This window comes from Tenrec ecaudatus, chromosome 10 (assembly GCF_050624435.1).
Source record: "Tenrec ecaudatus isolate mTenEca1 chromosome 10, mTenEca1.hap1, whole genome shotgun sequence".
NCBI lineage: Eukaryota > Metazoa > Chordata > Mammalia > Afrosoricida > Tenrecidae > Tenrec > Tenrec ecaudatus.
The window spans coordinates 147,340,371-147,361,421 of record NC_134539.1 but is presented as its reverse complement, the minus strand read 5'-3'; the positions used below and the strand labels follow the sequence as shown (position 1 = coordinate 147,361,421).

The following is a 21,051-nucleotide window of genomic DNA, read 5'->3' as shown; positions in this document are numbered from 1 at the left end:
TTCAATAAACTTTGTTATATAAAAATCAATGAGCAAATGAAACAACAGGGCTATCAATTTAAATAGAGGCCTCTATTTGCAAACCTTTGATTTGCAATGAATAGTACTTTGCTTTGAATGTTTTGCACTTACTTCTATAATAGCAGCATTAATAGCAGCCTGAAAAGCCACAAATCCTTTGCTCCAGAATTCTGCAAGTCCACACTCAATATCTTCATTCATTTCATAGCAATGAGCTTTGGGAAGAGAAGGCAACCACAATACCATTAGGATTCTCTCATTCTTGCTTTAGGATATAGTACATTTTATGCAATGGCCGACACTCCAAATGTTCTCAAATGAATCAAAGCCCATGGGAGCAAGAATGGTTTTCCAATGGGGAATGGCAGAGGAAACATGCTATGTTAATAGTCTGCACTAACTTACAATACACACTCATTGCTTCTCTGCCAGGGAGAGGCTTCCTTGAACTCCTCTCTTGGATGATTTTGTATTGCGAACTCACTGTATTTTGAACGTTTTCCAAGTTAGCAGAGTCTAACGCAGTGTGAGAAATGCTGAACTAAATTGACGTATGTTTCTGGGAGACAGCTTCCACTGTGACACAGGCAGGATGGGCAAAGGGAGTTTCAAGTGAAGCAACTTGTTATGCACACATCATGTGGATCAGAGTGTCTTCTGAGCAAAAATGTTTACCGATGAAATCACACGCGTGAAATACTATCTCAGTGAGTGTGAAATTAAAGCAGAGATGTTTTTAATAAGACACATTAAAATGACATGTGAGAATTAAATAAAATGGCAGTAAGTCTTTGAAACTTTTTTTGTACCTAAAGATGGTATTTAAGTATTTTGCGGGTCCTTTTTGGTTTGATTTATACTCACCCACGCACACAGAAGGGGGCTGAAAAGAGTACATGACCAAAAAAATGGAACTGAAATATCACAGAATGCCTAAATGTGTATTTATGGTATATGCATGTATGGTACGTGTATATAGTATGTGTATAAGCATGTATACATGGCTGATATTTATGCAAAGGAGCTTCTTAAGGTTCATGGAAAAATTCTATTATCTTTCAATTCCATTTTTCCATGAGCTTTTGGAATATGTGTGTACTGATAACTCTTCTACCATTTATCCCTAAACAACATGCATATTTTTAAAACGTGAAGCTTTCCACTCCCCACTCCATACCTGATCTCAGACAAACACACTTCCTTTGCCTACACATTCACTGTCTTTCCAGGCTTCCAAATTAATGCAAAAATCTCTATTCACGCAAGTCTCAGAACTACTCCTGTGTCCTCGGGTAGCTGTTTTTAACCCAAACCTCTTGAGCCCTGAGATTGGCCCTATTTCACTAGCAATAACTCATCACTCTGTGTTCAGTGCCTCTCCATGGAGCATCTGTGGAGATTTCCCTTACTGCATTTGAGCGTACTCATGCATTTGAAAGGAGATTCAGTGGCACAAATGGTTTGTGCTCATCTACTAATCTAAAGGTCAGCAGTTTGAACCCACCCAGGGGCCTCGTAGATTGAGAAAGTCCTGGCTGGCTGATTCCAAAAAGATTAAACCCCAAATCCAAACTGATTCTGACTCATAATGACCGTATAGGATGGGGCAGAACTTCCCCTTTGGGGTTCTGAGGCTCTAAATCGTTATAGGAGCAGAAAGTCTCATCTTTCTCCCATGGGGCAGTTGGAGGGTTTGAACCAACGATCTTATAACCATAAGTAGCCTTATGGAACAGTTCTAGTCTATAACACATCTGGTCACCATGAGTTGGAATCAACTTAACCCCAGTATGTTTAGATTTTGTTTCTTCTATAAACAATTTTATTTTAAATAATCATTACAATCTGTTAATATAGCCCAAATAAGTATGTATTTTCAAAGTTGTGGAGTAACAATATTGACCTCACGATGGCAGAGGTCAATATTACCACAGTGGCATCTGTCCCCAAATACAACCTACAATGAAAACAGAGTAGTGTCCTGTAGAGCTGAAAGTTACCTGTGTGGTCCCTGTGTTCCTTCCTAGTAGGGATTCTGCGTCCAAACAAGAACTTCAAATGATAGGAGGAGGTATTAGTAAAGATGACTTTTATGATTTCATCAGAATAATTCTCAGATAACTCTTCCATGTGTTCTTCATCTGGCACCCCCAGGATTTTTCCATCTGCCGTTACAAAAAGGCGACATGGTTACTAGTGTATTACCAAAAGGTATGCCTTCAGGCGGCCCCTTTTCATTGTTTTTAGTAGGCGCTTGAAGGCAAGAAAAACAAAGTCAAGCATTGGGTTTGAGTAAGTCCAACAGACTAGGGAGAAAGGCATTTCTTAAATTCAGTCTGGATACAATCAGAAGGAACACATGACTTGTTGTCTTTATATGTGGGCAATTGAGCCAATCTCAACGACAGAATATGTCACCACTTACTGAAGAAACTATAGAAGAATTAGCAGTGCCTTCAATCTCAGAGGGTAGTAGGACAATGAACAGGGTGGCCGGATAACTAGCCACTGGTGTATATCAGGTGGAAATACCTATACAGGTCTTGGGAAAAACAGATTTTTTAACAACTCTGAGTGTATGGCTGTTGTGTGACAGTATGGTTAATGAATGATTCGAACAAACCCTGAGCATTTAAAAATAATAGAGAGTGGCAAGACCGACGTCCTTAAATGCTAACTTTTGGAGATATTTTGATTAACGTCATAGAGATGTCTTATTCAAACTGGAGGTGGAAATGGTGACCCCTTGGGTGGTGCACATGCTTCAGTACATGATAAAGTTCATGAATCCGAAGGCTGAAGGTGGACAGTTCAAACCCAACAGAGGGAACTTGGATCCAGGAAAGGTCCATCATTGCCTTGATAACATTATGGCACAATTCTAATCTACGTACATGGTTTCTCCATGAGACGACATCTTAATGCCATTTATTTATTCAATGGATTCAACAAGAAAGAAGGGAAGAATGACTCTTTGGGCTGTACTTGAGGCTTTGGGCCATGCACAGTCAGCTGTTTAACATCATAGTCACTTGCCAAGAGTAAAAGTAGGCTTTCAATTCCTGTACAGATTTCTAGTCTTGGAAATCCACAGAAGCAGTTCGACTTTCCTGCGGAGTTTCTCTGAACTGGAATTGGACATGATGGCATGGGCTGGTTTGTTTGCTTGTCTGTTTTTGAGTTTTCTGACATCCACTGTGGTCTTTCCTTTGCTGCCTTTTTAAATGCTTTTATGCAAGACGTTCTTATGTCACCTCATAGCTCATCAAGTCTCTGTAATTAGTGTTCAATTAGTAAAATCTATTATGGAGATGTTCTTGAAAATCAGGTGGGATATACTCACGGGAGTATTTTGACTCTCTCGGATGAGTTTTCATTTTCTCCATCTTCAAGCTGAACTTACCTGTGAGCATTTAATGCAGTCTTATTTTGGCTGATGGTACTGAGTTTGCCAAGGTTCCTTCCCACAGATGTACTCAATTTCATTTCTGTATATTCCATCCGGCAAGGTCCACACACGTGGTTGCCATTTTTGTTATTGGGGGAGGGGGGGCTGTTTGCAATGAAGAAGCCATTGGTCTCGCAAAATTCTATCTCATGATCTCCAGCTTCATCTTTATTCCCACGGATATGCTTTCTAGCTACTGATTCATACTCTTTGTTTCCAACTGTTGCATTCCAATCAATGGGAATGATGAATGTGTCTTGACTGCCTACTTGATCAGTTTCAGACCGAAGAACTTGGTGGAATGTTTCCCTTTCCTCATCACTGGCTTTTAGGCTGGGTCCTCTAGAGGGGCCAAACCAGTGACACACGCATTTGCACATCTGTAGAAACAGTTATAGAAGAGGGCAAGTCAAGCCAGGTTCAAGTCCAGCCAGGTTCAAGTCCCATGTAAATCAAAGGCTTCCCCCAAATCCTGTTGTTCCTGGGGCTGACAGAGGGGAAGCAGGAAGAAGAAACAGATGCATGCCAAGCTGAATGAGTCAGAGGTCAGCTGGGTGAGTCCAAGGTCGACAATCCCCTGATGGTTCCTGGGATCTCCAGGTCAAGGAACCAGATGCCGGATCCAAATCCAGCAGAAGTCAGCTAGCTTCTCCATGTGGTCGATTCACACCCTGAGTGAGATTCCCCTCAATCGCAGGAAGGCTGTGAGCAGATAAGGGAGGTCTATTCTCCCCACAACTGCTTGGCTGATCACAGAAGCTCCCATCCTGGAGCTGACCATGATCATATCACGGGAGAACCTTGGCCCAACCAAGTTGACATAAAACCTAACTGACTTGATGGTTGGTTTGTCAATTTAAATAATGTATTCACTGTCCTTCCTGGAAGGTCTATAGACATTATTTTAGCTGAAGCTATATCTTAAAATGTTCTTTTTTATGATGAGCCAACACCATTTATTCTTAGAGGACCATTGAAAAGTCCAGCAAATTTGAAGCAAAACTTGGAAATATTCTTCAAATATAGCAATAAAAATGTTTGGGCATGGTGATAACAAGGAGAAGATAGGATTCTTATTATCCAATTTAAAAATAAACCAGACTGACTGTGCCTGGCTCATTGTAACAAGCAAACCCTAGTGCGGTAATCACTTCTAGTAGCAATGCTCCCACAGCTTTGTGGGAACAAACCCCCAAACTCTCCTTTCCAAAGTCTTCCGATCTGTGTATACCATGCTTCCCGTTGTCTTCCTTGTTGACAGGCTTCTGTTCCAAGTGGTAACCCAATGCTTGCCAAGCAGCGATTTCATTTTGATTTAGATATTGGATAATGGCTTCTTCCTCCAAAAGAGAATGTTTGTTTCAAGCAAAAGAGACCTTTGACCGCGGTCATGGTTTATTCATTGGAATGCAAATAAAATGCGACTTGTGTTTAAATGAACCAAGAAGTGACATTGGAAATGATCCTTCTTGGATTGCAAGAACACTTACCTTTCATGAAGGGGGCTATGGCCACTTTACTCATGATCTGTTGAGTTCTGCTGGTGATGGGTGTGTACGCAACAATAAAGTCAGACACTTCAAATGAATCTACCCGTCCCAGGTCCACGGTGGGCAGTGAAGAGAAATCATTAACGTGATGGATATTAGGAAGCAGGTACAAAGAAAGCAGCAGAATCAATGCATTCAAAAATTCCTGCACAATCCAAGAGAAAAACAAATACAGAAAATCATGGTTCCAAATTATTATCCACAATAAAGTATTACCACATAGATTGTCTCGCTTTGTGACTTTTCTAACTTTCATGGGCATCACACTATGAACCTTTAAGAAGTTGTACAATAAAAGCCAGGGGCCCCAGCCAGTCCAAGGAATTAATGGTCAACTGGGGTGTACATGTGTTGCTCCTCAGCACCAGGGCTGAAGCATGCACTGGAGTCTAAAAAAAGACCAGACTGGCAGTGGCAAGCTGTAATGACAGACACACATTTGGTATGACCCCAGGGACCCATCCATCCTGGATTTGATCCTTCAGAAAGTCTAAGTGTTGCACAAGACAGTCCCAAGGCATTGCTCACTTCTCAACAATACACCGACCATGTGCCAACATTCTGGATTTGGTAGCTCAACAAAATGTGGACAACTTGAGAAACACTGGCTCCCATAAATGCTATCAACACTCGTCCCTTGCCAACTTCCAGTCATAGATCATTTATTAGTTCCAAACTGCACAATCATGGGAAAATCATCTACAATACAGTAGAATACTAGTTCAGTTGAAAATGCCACCTAACTATGTCTATCTGATTATCAAAAGGCACCAAACTCTATTTTAGTAGATAGTAAGGTTATAAAGGTCAATGTTAATTTTCTTAGGGTAATGAATAAATTTCCTACTTTTTTTGTAGGGTACTTGAATTATTTTTTTTTTTAATGCAAAGAAAGCCACGACACAGAATGCCAGTTTTCTGTTGCTTTAAATGGTATTTCATGGTGAAATTGTTTATCAGACCATCAAACTACCGGTACCTTAGCCTAATATTTGGGGCGAGCAGTATTAGTGAAAATTGCAGCCGTTTGCATTTAAAGCATGTGTTGGATGCTCAATTGTTGATAAGCTTCTTGTGTTTTAGAATTCAATTTTGGTCCCGTGTCAACTGGCATGTCTTCAGATTGATTTGTGGTCTGAGAAACATTGGTCCCATCCCCAAAGCCCGCTCTGCCTTTGAGTTGATTGCAATGCACAGGGGCTCTATAAAGGGGTTCTGAGACTGTGAATCTTTACGGGAACACACGGATGCATCTGTTGGGTGGTATATCGTATCTGTTGATAGATACTTCTTGCCTGGAACATCTGGTGGGTTTGCAACCAAGAGGTTAGCAGTCCGCTGCTAAACCCCCAGTTTCACGGGACTTCGGCACCACAATGGTACTTTATTGGTGGAGAGAGGGGGAAACATATATAGCACATATGCCATTCAAGAAATTGCATTGGGCTATAATTAATGTGTGACAAAAATATTGAATCGTACCATTAAGGAATCCCTCTTCATCCTCCATTTCTTAAGGCAATTCTTGTGTAATAAGGCCCAAGCTTGCTGACACACACTTATCTTTCTTTTACTCATTTTGCTCTGTTGGAGAAAGGAAAACATTTAAAATCAACGTCATGGTCTCAGAAAGACGTTTCTTGCAAATAAGCAGTCACCTGATGCACCCAGTGGGGAAAATAAGTGACTTCTGAGGCCAGTGGCCACAAAGCTGGTCACTATGAAGAACAAGCAGACCTGTCTTGGAGGAAGGGCAGCCAGAAGTCTCCTTAGAACTTCTGAGGGTGTGACTTTGTCTCATATCCTTTGGGCATGTTATCAAGAGGTTCCTGGAAAAAAGACACCATGCTTTTTGGTAAAGTAGAGGGTCAGTGAAACGAAACAAAAAAGAAAGAGGAAAGAAGAAGATCCTCAAGGAAATGGATTGTCACGGTGGCTGTTAACAACGAGCTCGAAACGGAACAATGGTGCCGATGGTGCAGGACCAGGCAGTGTTTTGCTGTTGTATGTAGGTCGAGTGCTATAAGTGAGAACTAATAATGATAAGGGACAGATAGAAGGAGAAGTCACTTTTCCTGGGGGAAAGGGGACATAAAATCACCTTCCCCCAACCACCAGTGTCCTCCCAAGTACAAATCGACAGCTGGCTGCCACTGGGTGGGGGCAGGAACTATCCCACCTCCATCCCTAAGAAAAGATCAGCTGCTACTGAGCAATACTTTCTACACCCAGCACTCATACAAATCAGTTGGGGAATGAGGGACGGGACGCTCTTATCAAGACCGCTCAACAAGTAGGATTTGGTCTCCACGTAGTGAAGGAAAAATGCTCCATCCCCAGGCCAGATCCACAGCATCTACCAGTAAGGCTGGTCAGGAAATCTAGAACACCCCTTACCCTCCCACTGAACCAAGCATCAAAGTGCACGGGTTTGTGGAGGGGTGCAAGTGAGACCGTGGATCAGGACTCCCATTTGTGGCTCATGTGCTCATGGCCAGTTGAAAGGCAAAGTGGAACGGGCTTCATGAAAATTCAACTCACCTGCTAATGAGATCAACTCAACACGTCCCTCAGCACATGGTCTGACAGGTATCCAATTCAAGAATTAGCAGGCATGACCTTACCTTCTACTGTTTTCCTTCATAGTGGTCAGTATTAAATAAAATATATATGAACATCAAAGAGCAAGAAAAGAATCTACTGACAGTAGATAGTCAATGAATACAGATTCAGAGATGAGCCATATTTCGGAACTGTCAGCCGAGAATGTTAAAATAACCGTGATCATTGTGCTGAAAGATTGGCTAAAGGGGTAAACAATCTGTGAGCCAATTGAAGACTGGCAGCGAGATGAAAGTGATAAAAGGATTAAGTGGAAATGCTTACCTCCCCGCTCCTCCCCTCCCCCCAAAAATCTTATGTGTGGTAAACTGAGGACTTTGGAGAGTATATTTGGCCTTATTTCTACACTCACCACTGTGCATCTGGAAAATTGGCCCCATTTGAAGAAAGATCTCCATTGTTCTGAGATAGAAATGCCTTTAAATATACCTTTTCCAGGCTGAAAATATGACACACACACAATAGCCCTCCATTAAGGAGCAGTCCTAAGGGAGCAACCATAAAAGATGAATCATTCCTGTGTCTGGCTATTCACTATGCCTGAAGGTTATCTAGAGATAAGAGCAATCAAGTTCTATAGCCCACCCCACCGTGACATGGAGCAAACCCTCTTCTGATGTCTCTTGTTGACATGGAGCATAGATCACTCCCCCTGGGTAGGGCTGAGGGGTGTCTGAAGTCAACTAGCACTAGGTCAAGACGATGACTCACTTCATCGCCTATTTATGATGTCTCCCACTTATGGTATTACCCATTGACTGTGTAATGTGTTTGCTGTATGACATGCATGCCTTTTGAAAGATCTGTATCTCAGTGGAAACTACATTTTCTCTCTTGGTCCTGGCATGGGGACATGGAGTTTCTGTGCCCTGCTCTCTGTCTCTCTGATTTTCCATAATTGCCGACTCACTCCTGAGTCCCTCCTCCAGTGGACTGCTGAGGACCCATACCCGACATCAGTGAGATCATAAACGAGGAATTCCTTTGACATATGTACCCACAGGTGGACATCCAAACCCAATCGACTGCCATCAGGTCGATTGGAATGCTCAGTGACCTTATACAAGGTTACGGAGTCTGTAAATCTTTACAGGAGGAGATTGCCTCACCTATGCTGGGGGGAGGGGAGGGAATCAATGAATGACTTATAGATAGGTCAAAGCATACGATCTTGATTTGTCAATTCATTGGCAGTGTAGGGTGTCTTGTTACTCTTAGTCTTGTTTTCCGTCTAAAACACATTGAATGGCTATTTAGAGTTTTTATGAATAGCCTTTTCATATAAAATTGGATTTATTTATTCTCATAACAAACCCAGCAATGGGCATAGGAAGATTTGTGAGGATGCCGAATGACCAGGCAGTACTTTGTTCTGCTGTTCCTAGGGTCGCTGTGGGTCTGAACCAACTTGATGGTATGTAACAACAAACTCACTGCCATCAAATTGATCGTAACTCACAGGACCTTATCTACAGAGGGCTCCGGAGACTATAAATCTCTGTGGGATCAGCAGCACAACCCAATGCCGACCCCACCAGGTTTCTCACTGCCATCAAGCCAGCGTCAACTCATAAGCATTCTATAGGACAGCGGGGAGCTGCCCCTGTGACTTTCCCAGACTGTCACTCAAACTGCTTCAAACTGCTGACCTTTCCGATCACAGCCCAACTTGTCACCCTTCCTGATGTACCCTAGATACGTTTCTGTCCATGATGCATGCCCAGATTTGCTCCTCTTACATGGTTACTAGTTCATCAACTCTATCAATATAAAATTGTTTTATCTTTTAAAATTGTATTTATTTTCATTTTTATATAGACACGCACTGGCTCCAATGGACTCCTGTTCTTGGCAGCCATCCCTGCCCCGCAGCCCCACTCAGCTCTGGGGGAACTTGTCTACTCTGTAAAATGGACTCTTCCAGGTTCCTGCTCCGCCTTCCCCAAAGTCCCCTGACTCCTGGCTGCCCCTCTCATCGCCCTCCTGGGGGTTCGGGTTTATTCTGCATGTGCTGTCTCTTCTTTCTCCTCTTCTTCAATCTCACTCCTCTCCTTCCTCCATGTTTTTCTGGTGTGGGACAGGGGAACCCCAGAGTCTGCACAGAGGGGGCCCACAAGAAAAGGAAGAAACTCTTCAATGAGATGAATTGACACAGTAGATACAATGATAGGTGCAAACACAGGAATGATTGTGATGACGGTGCAGGATCAGACAGTATTTCATTCTATCGTACAGACTGGAACAATGTTTCATTCTACTGCTATGACTTAGAACCAATCTGATGGTACCTAACACATTAAAGATACATAGCTTGAAGCAAGGATGGCAAGACTTCATCTTACCAACTCTGGACATGTCGCCAGACAGCCTCCCCTCTCTCCCTATGAACTGCCAGTTTTGAACCACTGACCATTTGATGAGCAGCCCATTGCACCCCACCATACCACCCACTTAACACATAACCACAGCACCACCAGAACTCCTGATAAACTCCTCTAAAGGAATCTTAGAGACACGTCGACAGGTGTCAGGATGAATTGCCAATTGAAGTTGCGTTCAATTTTAAAAGTCCAGAAAATTGACACCTTTATGGCATTGAGTTTCTTTCCCATGGGCATTGTTGCGTTCAGTGATCCTGTTACCATATATACTCGTGTATAAGCCGAGTTTTCCAGCACATTTTTGTGGTAAAATTAGGTGCCTCAGATGATATTCGGGTCAGCTTATACTCAAGAATATAGTATATCTTTGGAGTCTTCATGAAAGTTTGTGGCCTCCCCAAGTTGATAGTTGTGGCCACTGTTTGGATCAATTACCCAGGTGCATTGGTAATTGGTGATGTCTAGAAAGACTACGTTATTCTGTACGCTAATCTTGTAGCTAAGAGTACCAATGCGTGATCTAATTAGTACTACATTTAAAGAATGCATTTGACTCTTTGAATGTAGATTCTCTTGTCATTTGAAATGTAATCCGATACAGCTTTTCTATCGTGTTGCAGCGCATTGGTTAGGACCACTGTGCAGGGTTGAAGAGTTAGGCCAAAGACTGCCGTCTGTCTTCTGAGTTGAGGTGGGCGGTATAACATTTCACCAGGAGGAATCCTCTTGGCTCTACGTTTTTGTGATATGATCTCTATTCATTTAAAGAAGGCTCTAGTTTTTCTACTTCCCTGTGGCTTTAGTCATCGCAGCATTGTGAATTTTAGTATACCCTCGCCCATGCCATTTTTGTGAGAATAACGCCGTTTTCTAGTATGAACTGGTAATATGGCAACACAATCGGTAGTTTCTCTTGTGTTGTCCAGGCAGCACTGTAAGTTTTCCTACGTGATTTTGTTTTATTTACATACTACTACTAAATATGTAAACATTTACTGTATACTAAATATTTAAAAATTTACATATTTACCTACTAAAAGCAAACTCCCCAAAAGTCTGGATGAAGCCCCAGACTTCTTGTGAAGGAGTCATTAACAGTTCTTCTGCAAACCACCCTCATCAATCCCTCAAGAATGACCTTATCATTTTCCCAAGGACCTTGGCTCACTTAGAAGTAACAGATGGTAGGGGATGACCCTCAGTGTTTCTTTTTCCGACGGCCTTTATCTCTAGGACTTTGTGTATTCCGTGGGACTTGCCCTTCGGTACAGCCTCCCGAAAACTCAGGGTGCATTCTTTCTCTTATCACAAGATTGCAAACGGTAGAGGAACAAGCGACCACAATAATATTTAAAGTAGCTTCTCTAGCTCTGACTCTCTATTTACAAACATTTCTCTCACACACATTTAACTGTCGATCTCTTTAACTGTGTGTTTGCATATAACATGCACACATACATGATGTATCTCCCCATATCAGGTACACAGTGCACATAGGAAACTAAGACATCTCTATACACACATATCTCTCTCACATGGGTTATTAGGTAACTATGTTTAACATACTAGGTTGAATTTTCTAACATTAGTGACACTGAACTGTAATTTAATTTTGTACCCACAGCTCTTGCCTTTTAGTATCACGGTTATGTCAGCTTTCCATGTTCTAGAGCATTTGGTAAAACAGGAGGGTGAGCTATGTCTTAGACATGAAAATATGCCAGTAATGGGGCACCTGACAGATTTGGGGTGGTGATTTGGCTAGAGAGTATGACAGTGGATAAATGGGTTGGATTATGTCACCCCAAGATATAGGTTGACACTCCCATCCCAGTACCTGCAAATGTGGTCTTCTGTGGAAATAGTGCTGTGAAGAAGTTATCAGTTAGGCCAAAGAGGTTCATAGTTTGGTAGGTGGGCTCTAGTCCTATGGTGCCAATGTCTTCTACGTTACAAATCTGGCTAGACCAGTGGATGTACACTGGTACAGACAGGAACTGGAAACATGGAATTCAGGACAGATAACTCCTTCAGGACCAGTGAGGAGAATAGTGATACCAGGAGGGTGGTGGGAAGGTGGGGTAGGAAGGGGGGGATTGATTATAAGGATCTACATATAACCTCCTCCCTGGGGGATGGACAGCAGAAAAGTGGGTGAAGGGAGACGCCAGGCAGTATAAGATACGAAAAAATAATAATAACATAAATTATCAAGGGTTCATGAGGGAGCGAGGAGGAAGGGAGGAAATGAGGAGCTGATACCAAAGGCTCAAGTAGAAAGCAAATGTTTTGAGAATGATGATGGCAACAAATGTGCAAATATGCTTTACACAATGGATGTAAGTATGGATTGTGATAAGACTTGTCTGAGCCCCCAATAAAATGATTTTTTTAAAAAAGAAAGAAAAACCATATGCCAACCCTTTAAAAACAAGGAGAAAATACAAAGAGAGAGACAGAGAAGAAGCATCCTTGGCATCTCCACGCCAACAAATCACCAGAACCCAGGAAAGAATTTCAGTTTTTCAGAGCCTTCAGAAAGAATTGACACAGGAAATACCCTGATCAATAGATCACAACTTATATCCACGGGTTAAATCAATGGATTACACACGTGACCATGGGGAGGCTGTGATAAGTTTGAGCTGTGGCTTAGGGCCCTCCAGAGAAGCTCCACCTGAGCTGAGCTTGGATGGTCTTTAATGAGGGGAAGAATCAGCTGCCCTGACCCATTGTGTAAATAGCCCATGGACTTTACCTAGAGTGGCCTGCAGAGAGCAGCATGACACTGCACAGCAATCTGAGAGGATTCTAGCATCAGATCAGCTTTGCTCACTCTGGGTAGAGGCAGCAGATCAGTGTCAGTATATTCCACCTTGGGCAAAGGGTGTGCAACTCAGTGTTTATTTGGGACATGGGATATTTGGTAAAGCAATGTATACATGCATTTTATTTATCAATACAAACACCTCTAGAAGGCGATGCTACAGGGCAAAGGATCAATCTCACCTCTGTCCACAGCCCAGACCAATCAGTGCTATGTGAATGGAATGTGCATGCCAAGAAATGGGGGGAACTGAGTGCTCTCTAAAGCCCTTAATTGTGAAAGAGTCATTCAGCATCCATGCTGAATTACAAAAAGCGAAAGGATCCTGGAAGGACCCTCAGTTCTTGGGGAAGCACACTAAGAGAATGGGTCAGAATTTGAGCCCAGAGTCAGCACACCTTCCTGACATTTCTTAGTTGGTTCAGAAGTCCTGCCTATTTTTAAAAACACATCCTTTCCTTATTGTAATATCTGTAGCTAGTGAGTTAGGCTAGAGTTGCTCTGACTCAGAATCGGCTTGACAGCCAATAGGTTGATGTATGTAGACGCACACACACAGACATTTGCCATGCCCATGTTTTCATATGTACAATTCAGTGATATTAATTGCTCTCCTCCTGTAGTGAAACCATCACCACTCTCGATTTTCAAAATTTTCCATCATCCTTCACAGAAATTCAATGTCCCCTACGCACTGACTTCCCTTCCTGTCCCCTTCCTAGTAACCATGAACAAATGTGGCTTTCTAGACATCTTTTACTTCTTGTTATTCCGTGTAAGCAGTGTCCTACAATACTTGTCTTCTTGTGACTGCTTGGACAATATTTTCAAAGTTCATCTCTGTTAGGAGGTGTCAACACGTCATTTCTCTTCAGGGCGGGGTAAAAGTCCACAGCTATGTACCATCTCTTGTTTATCTGTTCATCCATTTAGAGCCCCTGTGACCAAAGGGATTACAATTTGGACTGCTAACTGCAAGGTCAGCAGTTCAAAACCACCAGCCACTTTGTGGGAGACAGAGGTTGTAAAGCATTACAGTGTTGGAAAGCCATGGGGCAGTTCTATCCTGTCCTGTAGGGTCACCGTGAGTCAGACCGACTTGATGGCAGGGAGTTCAGTTTTGGGAAGATGAAACCGGCCTCTGATTTGATGGCATGGGATTCATCTGTTGGTGGACCTTCGGTTGTTTCCACCTTTTGGTGACTGATTGGTGCTGAAATGGACATGAGTGTTGGCATGCCTACATGCCTGCTCTCAGTCCTTTGGGGTCTATTTTTAGGATGGGAATTGTTGGATCCTTTGAGAAGTCCTGACTTTGGAGACAAGGAGACTCCCCCATGTCTATGCTGGACATAGTTCCTCACGAACTCCTCTTTTATGCTACAAAGTGGCTCTGCTTGCACTCAGCCCATTCGTGCTGGGGGAGCGCTATTTCCTGAGATAACACTGGGATGAATTGCTCAAGGGTCAGTTTCATATTTAAACAACCAAACCCAAACAAACTCACTGCCATTGAGTCTCCTCTGTCTCATAGAGTGACTCTATAGGGCAAATATAACTCTTTACAGGAGTAGAAAGCCTTATATTCCTCTCATGACGTGACTGGTGGTTTCGAACTGCCGACCCTGCATTTAGAAGCACGATGTGCAACCCTCAACACCACCAGGGCGCCTCTTAGTTTCAGAGTAGTGAGTGGCAGATTGGATTGGACAGCCTCAGACAGCACTTCCAGAGGAAAAACAGATACCTGGTTGGAAAGGAAGTCAAGATAGAAAACAGAACCAAGAAAAGAGGGCAGGAGGCCCAGGGGATGATGAGATGGGAGGAGGAGGAGGAGGAGACCACTCCAGGAAAGACAGCATTAGGTTCCGGACAAGGAGTAAGAGGGTCTGTGGGTTTCTGTATTGTTGAGAGCACAGAGAAGGCGGCGGACACTTCTAAGGTGAGGTGCTGCATTGCCACACGTGCTAGCTAACGAAGAGGATGCCCTCCCTGTCCAGAGTATGGAGTCCTGGGCCTGACTCAAATGCCTTAGAATTTTTTCATGGTGAGTTAGTATTGTCTGCTTGATTTTCTCCCAGTTGCCTGGCCCCCCACCCCCACCCCCCACTTTTTTTTTCTGGAGTTTTAAGAGGACTAACAAGATAGGTTGTTCCAAATCACAAAGACTAATTGTTTTCCTCTTCCATTGTTTTTACATTTAGAATAAAATCCTGACTACTCCCCACAGAAGCACAAAAGATCTGTTCCTGGCAAACATCTTGGATGCAAAATAGGGTGGCAATTAGGAAACGGTGCACATTTCATATGCGGATTCTCTGGAGGCATCTAAAGCATACACAATTCCGGAACGTAGCTTACAGTTTTACAGTTCTTAAAGCCAGAGATTGAGAGATTGGGGGTGCTTTCCTGTAAACATCCTTGATGATATTGACGTAAATCCAGAAAACCAGGCTCAGGTCCCCAAAGTGCAGGGAGATCTTGTGCAATAAAAGACAGGAAAGTCAGACACAGCTCGGATTCACACATCCCTTCTCCAGCCGCTTTGTTCTTTACAACGTGCCAGCAAATTGCAACCCAGTCCCCATCCGCCTTTCTGCCTCCCCATGTTCTCCTAGTTCGTATACATTTGCAAACCTTCTCCTGTAACTCAGCTTGTTTATCTAGCTAGCGTACAATACCAGCTATTCATAAGCATGAAATAAGACACTGCTTTTCCTAAAAATTTCTCCGCGGAAGGCTGGTACTGAGTTCACAAACCAGGGTTTACAAATGCATGGCCGAGAGAGGGAAAAAAATGAAGAAGAAGAAGAATGCAAAAATAAAAACCACAAACAAAACAAAACAAAAATGCCATGAACTTACTTTTGGGTAGTTTGAAGTAGAAACTCTAGCAGCAGCCTTTAAGCCAGGATCTCCGCAGTGAGAGGCAAATGGCTCACATAACTCTCTAGAATTTGCTTTTAACTGTTTGCCTTCTGGGATGTGACCCGTTGAGACTGCCTCCAGAGCGAGGCCAGGCTCTCAGTTCTGCGGGGCCGCCTGAGCGCACATTCACAGGATTCCTTCTCACCGACGTCCAGGCACTTCCTGTTAAGCAATGACAGTTGTACTTGGGTGACTGATAGATCCCGTGATAGCCAACAGTCGGGAGACATGAAATCTGACCTTCTCAAGATTTCAGATCCGAGAAGAATGCGGTCAAGGCCAAGATTTTTTTCAGTGCTGTCTTTAAATCGTCAGAAAGGAAACTGCTCCAGCAGAGAAAGGCTCTTCTCTGTACCCCGAGCTCCACAGGGTCTGATGGACGGCTTGTTATTGTTGCACTCAGGTCTACGGGGCTGTTGTTTGTTCTCTGTTGGTCCTCCCAGACTTTTGTGCCTCTGTTTCACATTTCCTGCCTTCCTTTGGGGTGGCTGGGACATTTCTTCAGTGTCCTATTCTAATTTGCCGATTGGGTTGCTGAGAGTAGTTTGCGTGGCTATAGTTCAGTGATTGCTTTAGGAATGACAGGGGACGTACTGACTGGATCGCGGAGCAAAGTCAACATTTTACCACTACAAGTGGGATTTAGACACTATTATTATTCCTGGGCAAAAGAGGCAGGTAGGCTACAAGGCTGATGCTAAATAGCTACAACGGCCAGGAGGCAGTGATGGAGGAGCAAGAGTCACCCCAATAAAGCCATGATCTCTTGTTTAGTTCCTGACCAACCAATGAGTGAGCTTGCAGATTCAGGATCTATTGACGGAAGCAGTCAGCTTCTTAGAAACCCGCAGTACGTTGATCAGTTTATACGACGCGTGTCCCCATCCTTCCTTCTTGTTCCAAAGGGAGTTGCAGTCATTTACCTGGGTGACATTTGAAGGGTGACATTTGGGCAGAAGCTCTGAGGGGCCCTGACACCTAGAAGCTTCCAATGTGACAATCTTCTCTTCTCCCCCACCCCTGAGAGTGGGGCTTTAGGAGCAAGGTAGTAAAGGGAGTCTTGGTCAAAGTCAAACTCTACACGAGTCCACTGCACCTATGGACACACCCAGTGATCACTTTCCTACCCTCAAATGCATTATTAAAGTTACTATACTGGAGTGTTGGAATAATCCTCCCACTGGGTCCTACACCTGGCAGGAGGTGGGGGGAGAGGTAGCTATCATAGTGGGAAGTGACGAGTGGACACCTCTGACACTTCCCTCATTCAACACAAGGGAAGTGGCAGAGGTGTCCATTTTGCATGTGGGGAGGGGTGGCAGAGACGAATGCTTCCATAGTGACCCAAAGGACGCAAAGGTGCTGATGCCTTGCTTCTCTCCAGGTTATTTGCCAATCTGGTCCCTGCAGAAGCCAGGTGGATTTGGGAGAATGACTGTGGGCTACCACAGCTGAAATAAGTAGTGGTCCACACACAACTCCTGTGCCAGATATGGTCACTCTCCCTGAGCAGATGCACGGCATTCACCCAGTGATGAGGCAAATGCATTCATTTTCGTGATTAACCAAGAGCATCAGTAACAGCTCACCTTCGGGTAGGGGAGATGATAATATTGTTCAACCTCCTGCCCTTTGTCATAAGACAGAGTTAGGAGATTGGGACCACCAAGACATCACATAAAATATAATCCTGATGGCATCATGCTGCTCAGAGAAGTCAAGCAAGAAATGCTAGAACCCTAGAGTCCAACAAGACATAAGTGCTCCAGAGAGCAGGGGTACATCCCATGGAGACTCCGGGACCCGGCACTTAAGTGAAGGTTTACTGATGACAGGTGTTCTGCAGGTCTTCTTAAAAACACAAGACACATTGGGGCATCTAGCATTCCCCTAGCACAGAGAAGGATTGTCCGTGCTGGTTACCTCTCGTTGGTTCTGGAAGCAACACACCCCACACCTTGTAATGCTGCTCCAACTCAGAGGCTGACTGTCAGGCAAGCTTCCATCACTGGATAGGACCCAAGTAGGACAACCCTTCCCAGCAGGTCAACACACACAAGCTGCCCTGGCCTTTGAGCCACGTGGCCTGCAACCACCATGGTATTGGAGGTGTCAGTGGTAGGAATATTCTGCTAACGTGAGGACAGTGAGAGTCTGGGATCTCTGCCTTTGAGCTATCTACACCAGAGACTCACCAGGCAGGTACTAGGAAGTCATCAATAGAGACCGGTAGGGTTTGTGGCACACATTGCTCCGCGCTACTCACGGCACTCTACTTCTCTAGACGCTCCATGCAAAGAGCTTTTCAGTTTCCAAAAGCTTCCACCTATGATTTCTTGTTTGAGTCCTGTACACCGCTGGGTAAAGATGACTAGCACACCTCGAGTTACGGGATTTGTAGTTTTTGTGGTTAGGTGCCGTGGAGTTGGTCTGGTCCACAGTGACCCCATGCACAGCAAAGCGAGACATGACTCAGTTGCACGCCACCGCCGCCATATTCCCCTGCTTGACCTCATTGCTGTAGCCTCTGCCAATCGATCCATCTTGTCATGGGCCTTCCTCTTTTTCATTGCCCCTCGACTTCACCAAGCGCGTTGTCCTTCTTCAGGGACCCATCTCTCCTGACACTCTCCTGACAACATGTCCAAAGTATGGAAGACCAAGTCTGGCCATCCCTACCATTGAGGAGCCCTCTGGCAATACTTCTTCCAAGAGAACACAAAATAGGGACTAGATGTTCAGCGTCCTGCTACAGCAAGTCCATAGTTGTGGGTTAGACCCTAAGCAGTTTACCTATTTGTGTGCATGTGTGTTGTTATTTTATTTTCATTGTAATTATAATCCAGAAACGGGTAATAAAAAATAACTGGGATTTCATTAATTTTCATATTTAAAAAAATATCAAACCTCACTGCCACTGAGTTGATTCTAACTATTAGAAATCCTGCAGGACAGGGTAGAACCATTTCTGCGGCATTCTGTAACTATGGGAGTAGAAAGGTTCCTCTTCCCCCCCCCCCCCCCACAGAGAGGCGGGTGCTTTTTAACTACTGATTTGCAACCGGCAGCCAACCCATAACCTCTAAACACCCAGCTTTGACCCTGAAGGAAGTAATGATGCTCTTAAAATACGCTAACTGTACATTTACCTTCCTCCATGGTGAATAATTGAGCATTTCTGAGTAAAATTGCAACAGGGATTTCTACGACAGTTGTCAGTATATTTCTGAGAGGATACTGACGAATATTGAAGTCATCCAAAACAAAAATGTGCACCCAACACACCACCGATGGAAACAGAAACAGGTTATCAGGGTTTGCGGCAAGGAAACAATGACAGGTCTGCTCGCAATGAAAATCAGAGTTTATTGTGGTGGCAGTGTTTTGCAAAATGGGAAACAAAGATTACAGGAGCTTTTGACAATGGGTTTCAAGGAATTGTAGAAGGACAAAAGTGTATCAAGGCAAAGGGCCTGGTGAGGGCTTGGGGGTACCATCGGGGCATATCTGATTGGCTAACATTTTCAAAGGTGGCGGGATCTTGGTCGGCCACTTCTGCAGGAATGGACTTCCTTTGTAAGAATGGTTCCAGGTGACCAGATTTTGACCAACAAAAGTTACTGGTGCCTTTTAAAAATAGTATTCTAAGGAGGGATTTACGGGCATTGTTTGGGAATCAGCCAACCACCAAAATTGCGTGCGTAACAAAACTCAAAAACCCACTGCCATTGAGTCAGTGTTGATAACATAAACCAAGATACTTTTACAGTGCATTTAAAATTTGGCATTCTTTAGTCATAGGGGTTTTAAAACAATTTTCTCTATTGTGTTATAGGTGAAAGTTTACACAGCAAATTAGATTACCCTTCAAAATCCATACGTAATTGTTCCGTGGCCCTGGCTACATTCTCACCGTTTGCACCATGAGCGCTCCATTTCTATCCATTCAGTTCCTTAACCTTCCTGACCTTCAGTTTTTAACAGTTATATTGGCCTATAAATTACATATCAGATGATTCAATAGTTCAATCATTCAATCATATCAAGAACAATTGTACAATCATGACCACAACCCTCATGATTGAATTGCCTTTAAAATGAGTTGTGGAATCACAATGGTGCTCCCGCACCCCTCCTGCCTTCATTATTTACTCCTGACACCCCCTTTCCTCTCTACCACCCACCCTCTACCCCTGCATTCCCTCTACCCCCTTGGGTCAGTTATTATCATCATGCATCCACTTCTCCTGTGCTTCACAGCTGGGAGACCCAACAGAAAACAATGAAAAACAAAATCACACTAAATTGGAAAGGATAAAATCATAATCGTATAAAGACAAAAATACAAATAATGTGTAAGAGGGAAAAGACCCCCATCATCAACATTCAAAACGCCAGGGAAGAAATTTCTGCCCTGGAACAAGTAAGAGATACTTGCACCCAGAACAAATTCAGGTCACATCTACAGGAAGGTCAACTGACCAAGTATCAAGTTCGATCTAGCATAATCAAGAGGACAATGGTCTCTCTCTGCCTGATAGTAAGGCTGTTCCAGACTCTGGCCTGGGGCCAGAGAGGATCTGCCAGTGGCTCAGCCTGACCAGATACTCTGCAGATGGGTTTGGGGTTCCCACCATAGACTGCCACAAATCGGGTGTTCATAATTTTTGCTCTGATGCTTTTTGTCTCACCATATTCAAATTTTGTAAATGTCATCATTGGATCACACAGCTAGAGTGCTTCTTCCATGTGGACTTAGTTGACTCCTCACTTAGATGGCTGTTTGTATACAAGCCTTTAAGACCCCAGACACTATTCTGATTGATAGCTGGGAGTCATCTGCTTTCTTCACACACTTTGCTGTAGCACCCCTAGCTTTAGTGATCATTTATTGAAGGTGATTTTTGAACAGGGCCATGATGTAAGAACTCATTATTTTTAAGTTGGAGCTAGGATTTAGTGTTAGCCCACAACCCATTTTTTTTAAAGTCCATAACTTGGGAGTAAATACATATGTCATATCATTCCATAATTCAGTCATGTTAAACACAACTATACAATTGCTTTCGTAACCAGTCTCCAAACATACTTTTTCCTTCTTGGACTTCTTGACATCATCTCCTTTTTATCTCCCTCATCCCTCAATGTCTCCCTTTCCCCTTGTGATAGTTAAAGTTTATTGTGCCTACCTGGCTGATGAACACATCTGGGACTAATTGAAGGGCAGAGAGATAAATGGTTCAGCAAGGCTCAACTTTCTGGTCTCTTGTTCTC

The 21,051-nt window shown here is 43.5% G+C and overlaps 1 protein-coding gene across 2 annotated transcripts in view; it reads right to left on the bottom strand.

Moving 5' to 3' along the window:
* The window catches only part of LOC142460003 (ABC-type organic anion transporter ABCA8-like), a 76,851-nt gene extending 60,916 nt beyond the window's left edge, over window positions 1-15,935 (bottom strand). Inside the window, exons 1-6 of one of the 2 annotated variants that reach the window (XM_075562149.1) lie at window positions 15,715-15,935; window positions 6,757-6,848; window positions 6,502-6,603; window positions 4,960-5,164; window positions 2,022-2,186; window positions 133-236 (exon numbers count right to left, since the gene is read on the bottom strand). In XM_075562149.1, the coding sequence (XP_075418264.1) occupies window positions 133-236; window positions 2,022-2,186; window positions 4,960-5,164; window positions 6,502-6,597 (570 nt within the window). In that variant the 5' untranslated portion in view covers window positions 6,598-6,603; window positions 6,757-6,848; window positions 15,715-15,935. The remainder of the gene's footprint in view (window positions 1-132; window positions 237-2,021; window positions 2,187-4,959; window positions 5,165-6,501; window positions 6,604-6,756; window positions 6,849-15,714) is intronic. The other variant, XM_075562148.1, reaches the window with a different exon arrangement.
* Window positions 15,936-21,051: the final 5,116 nt, after the last annotated feature.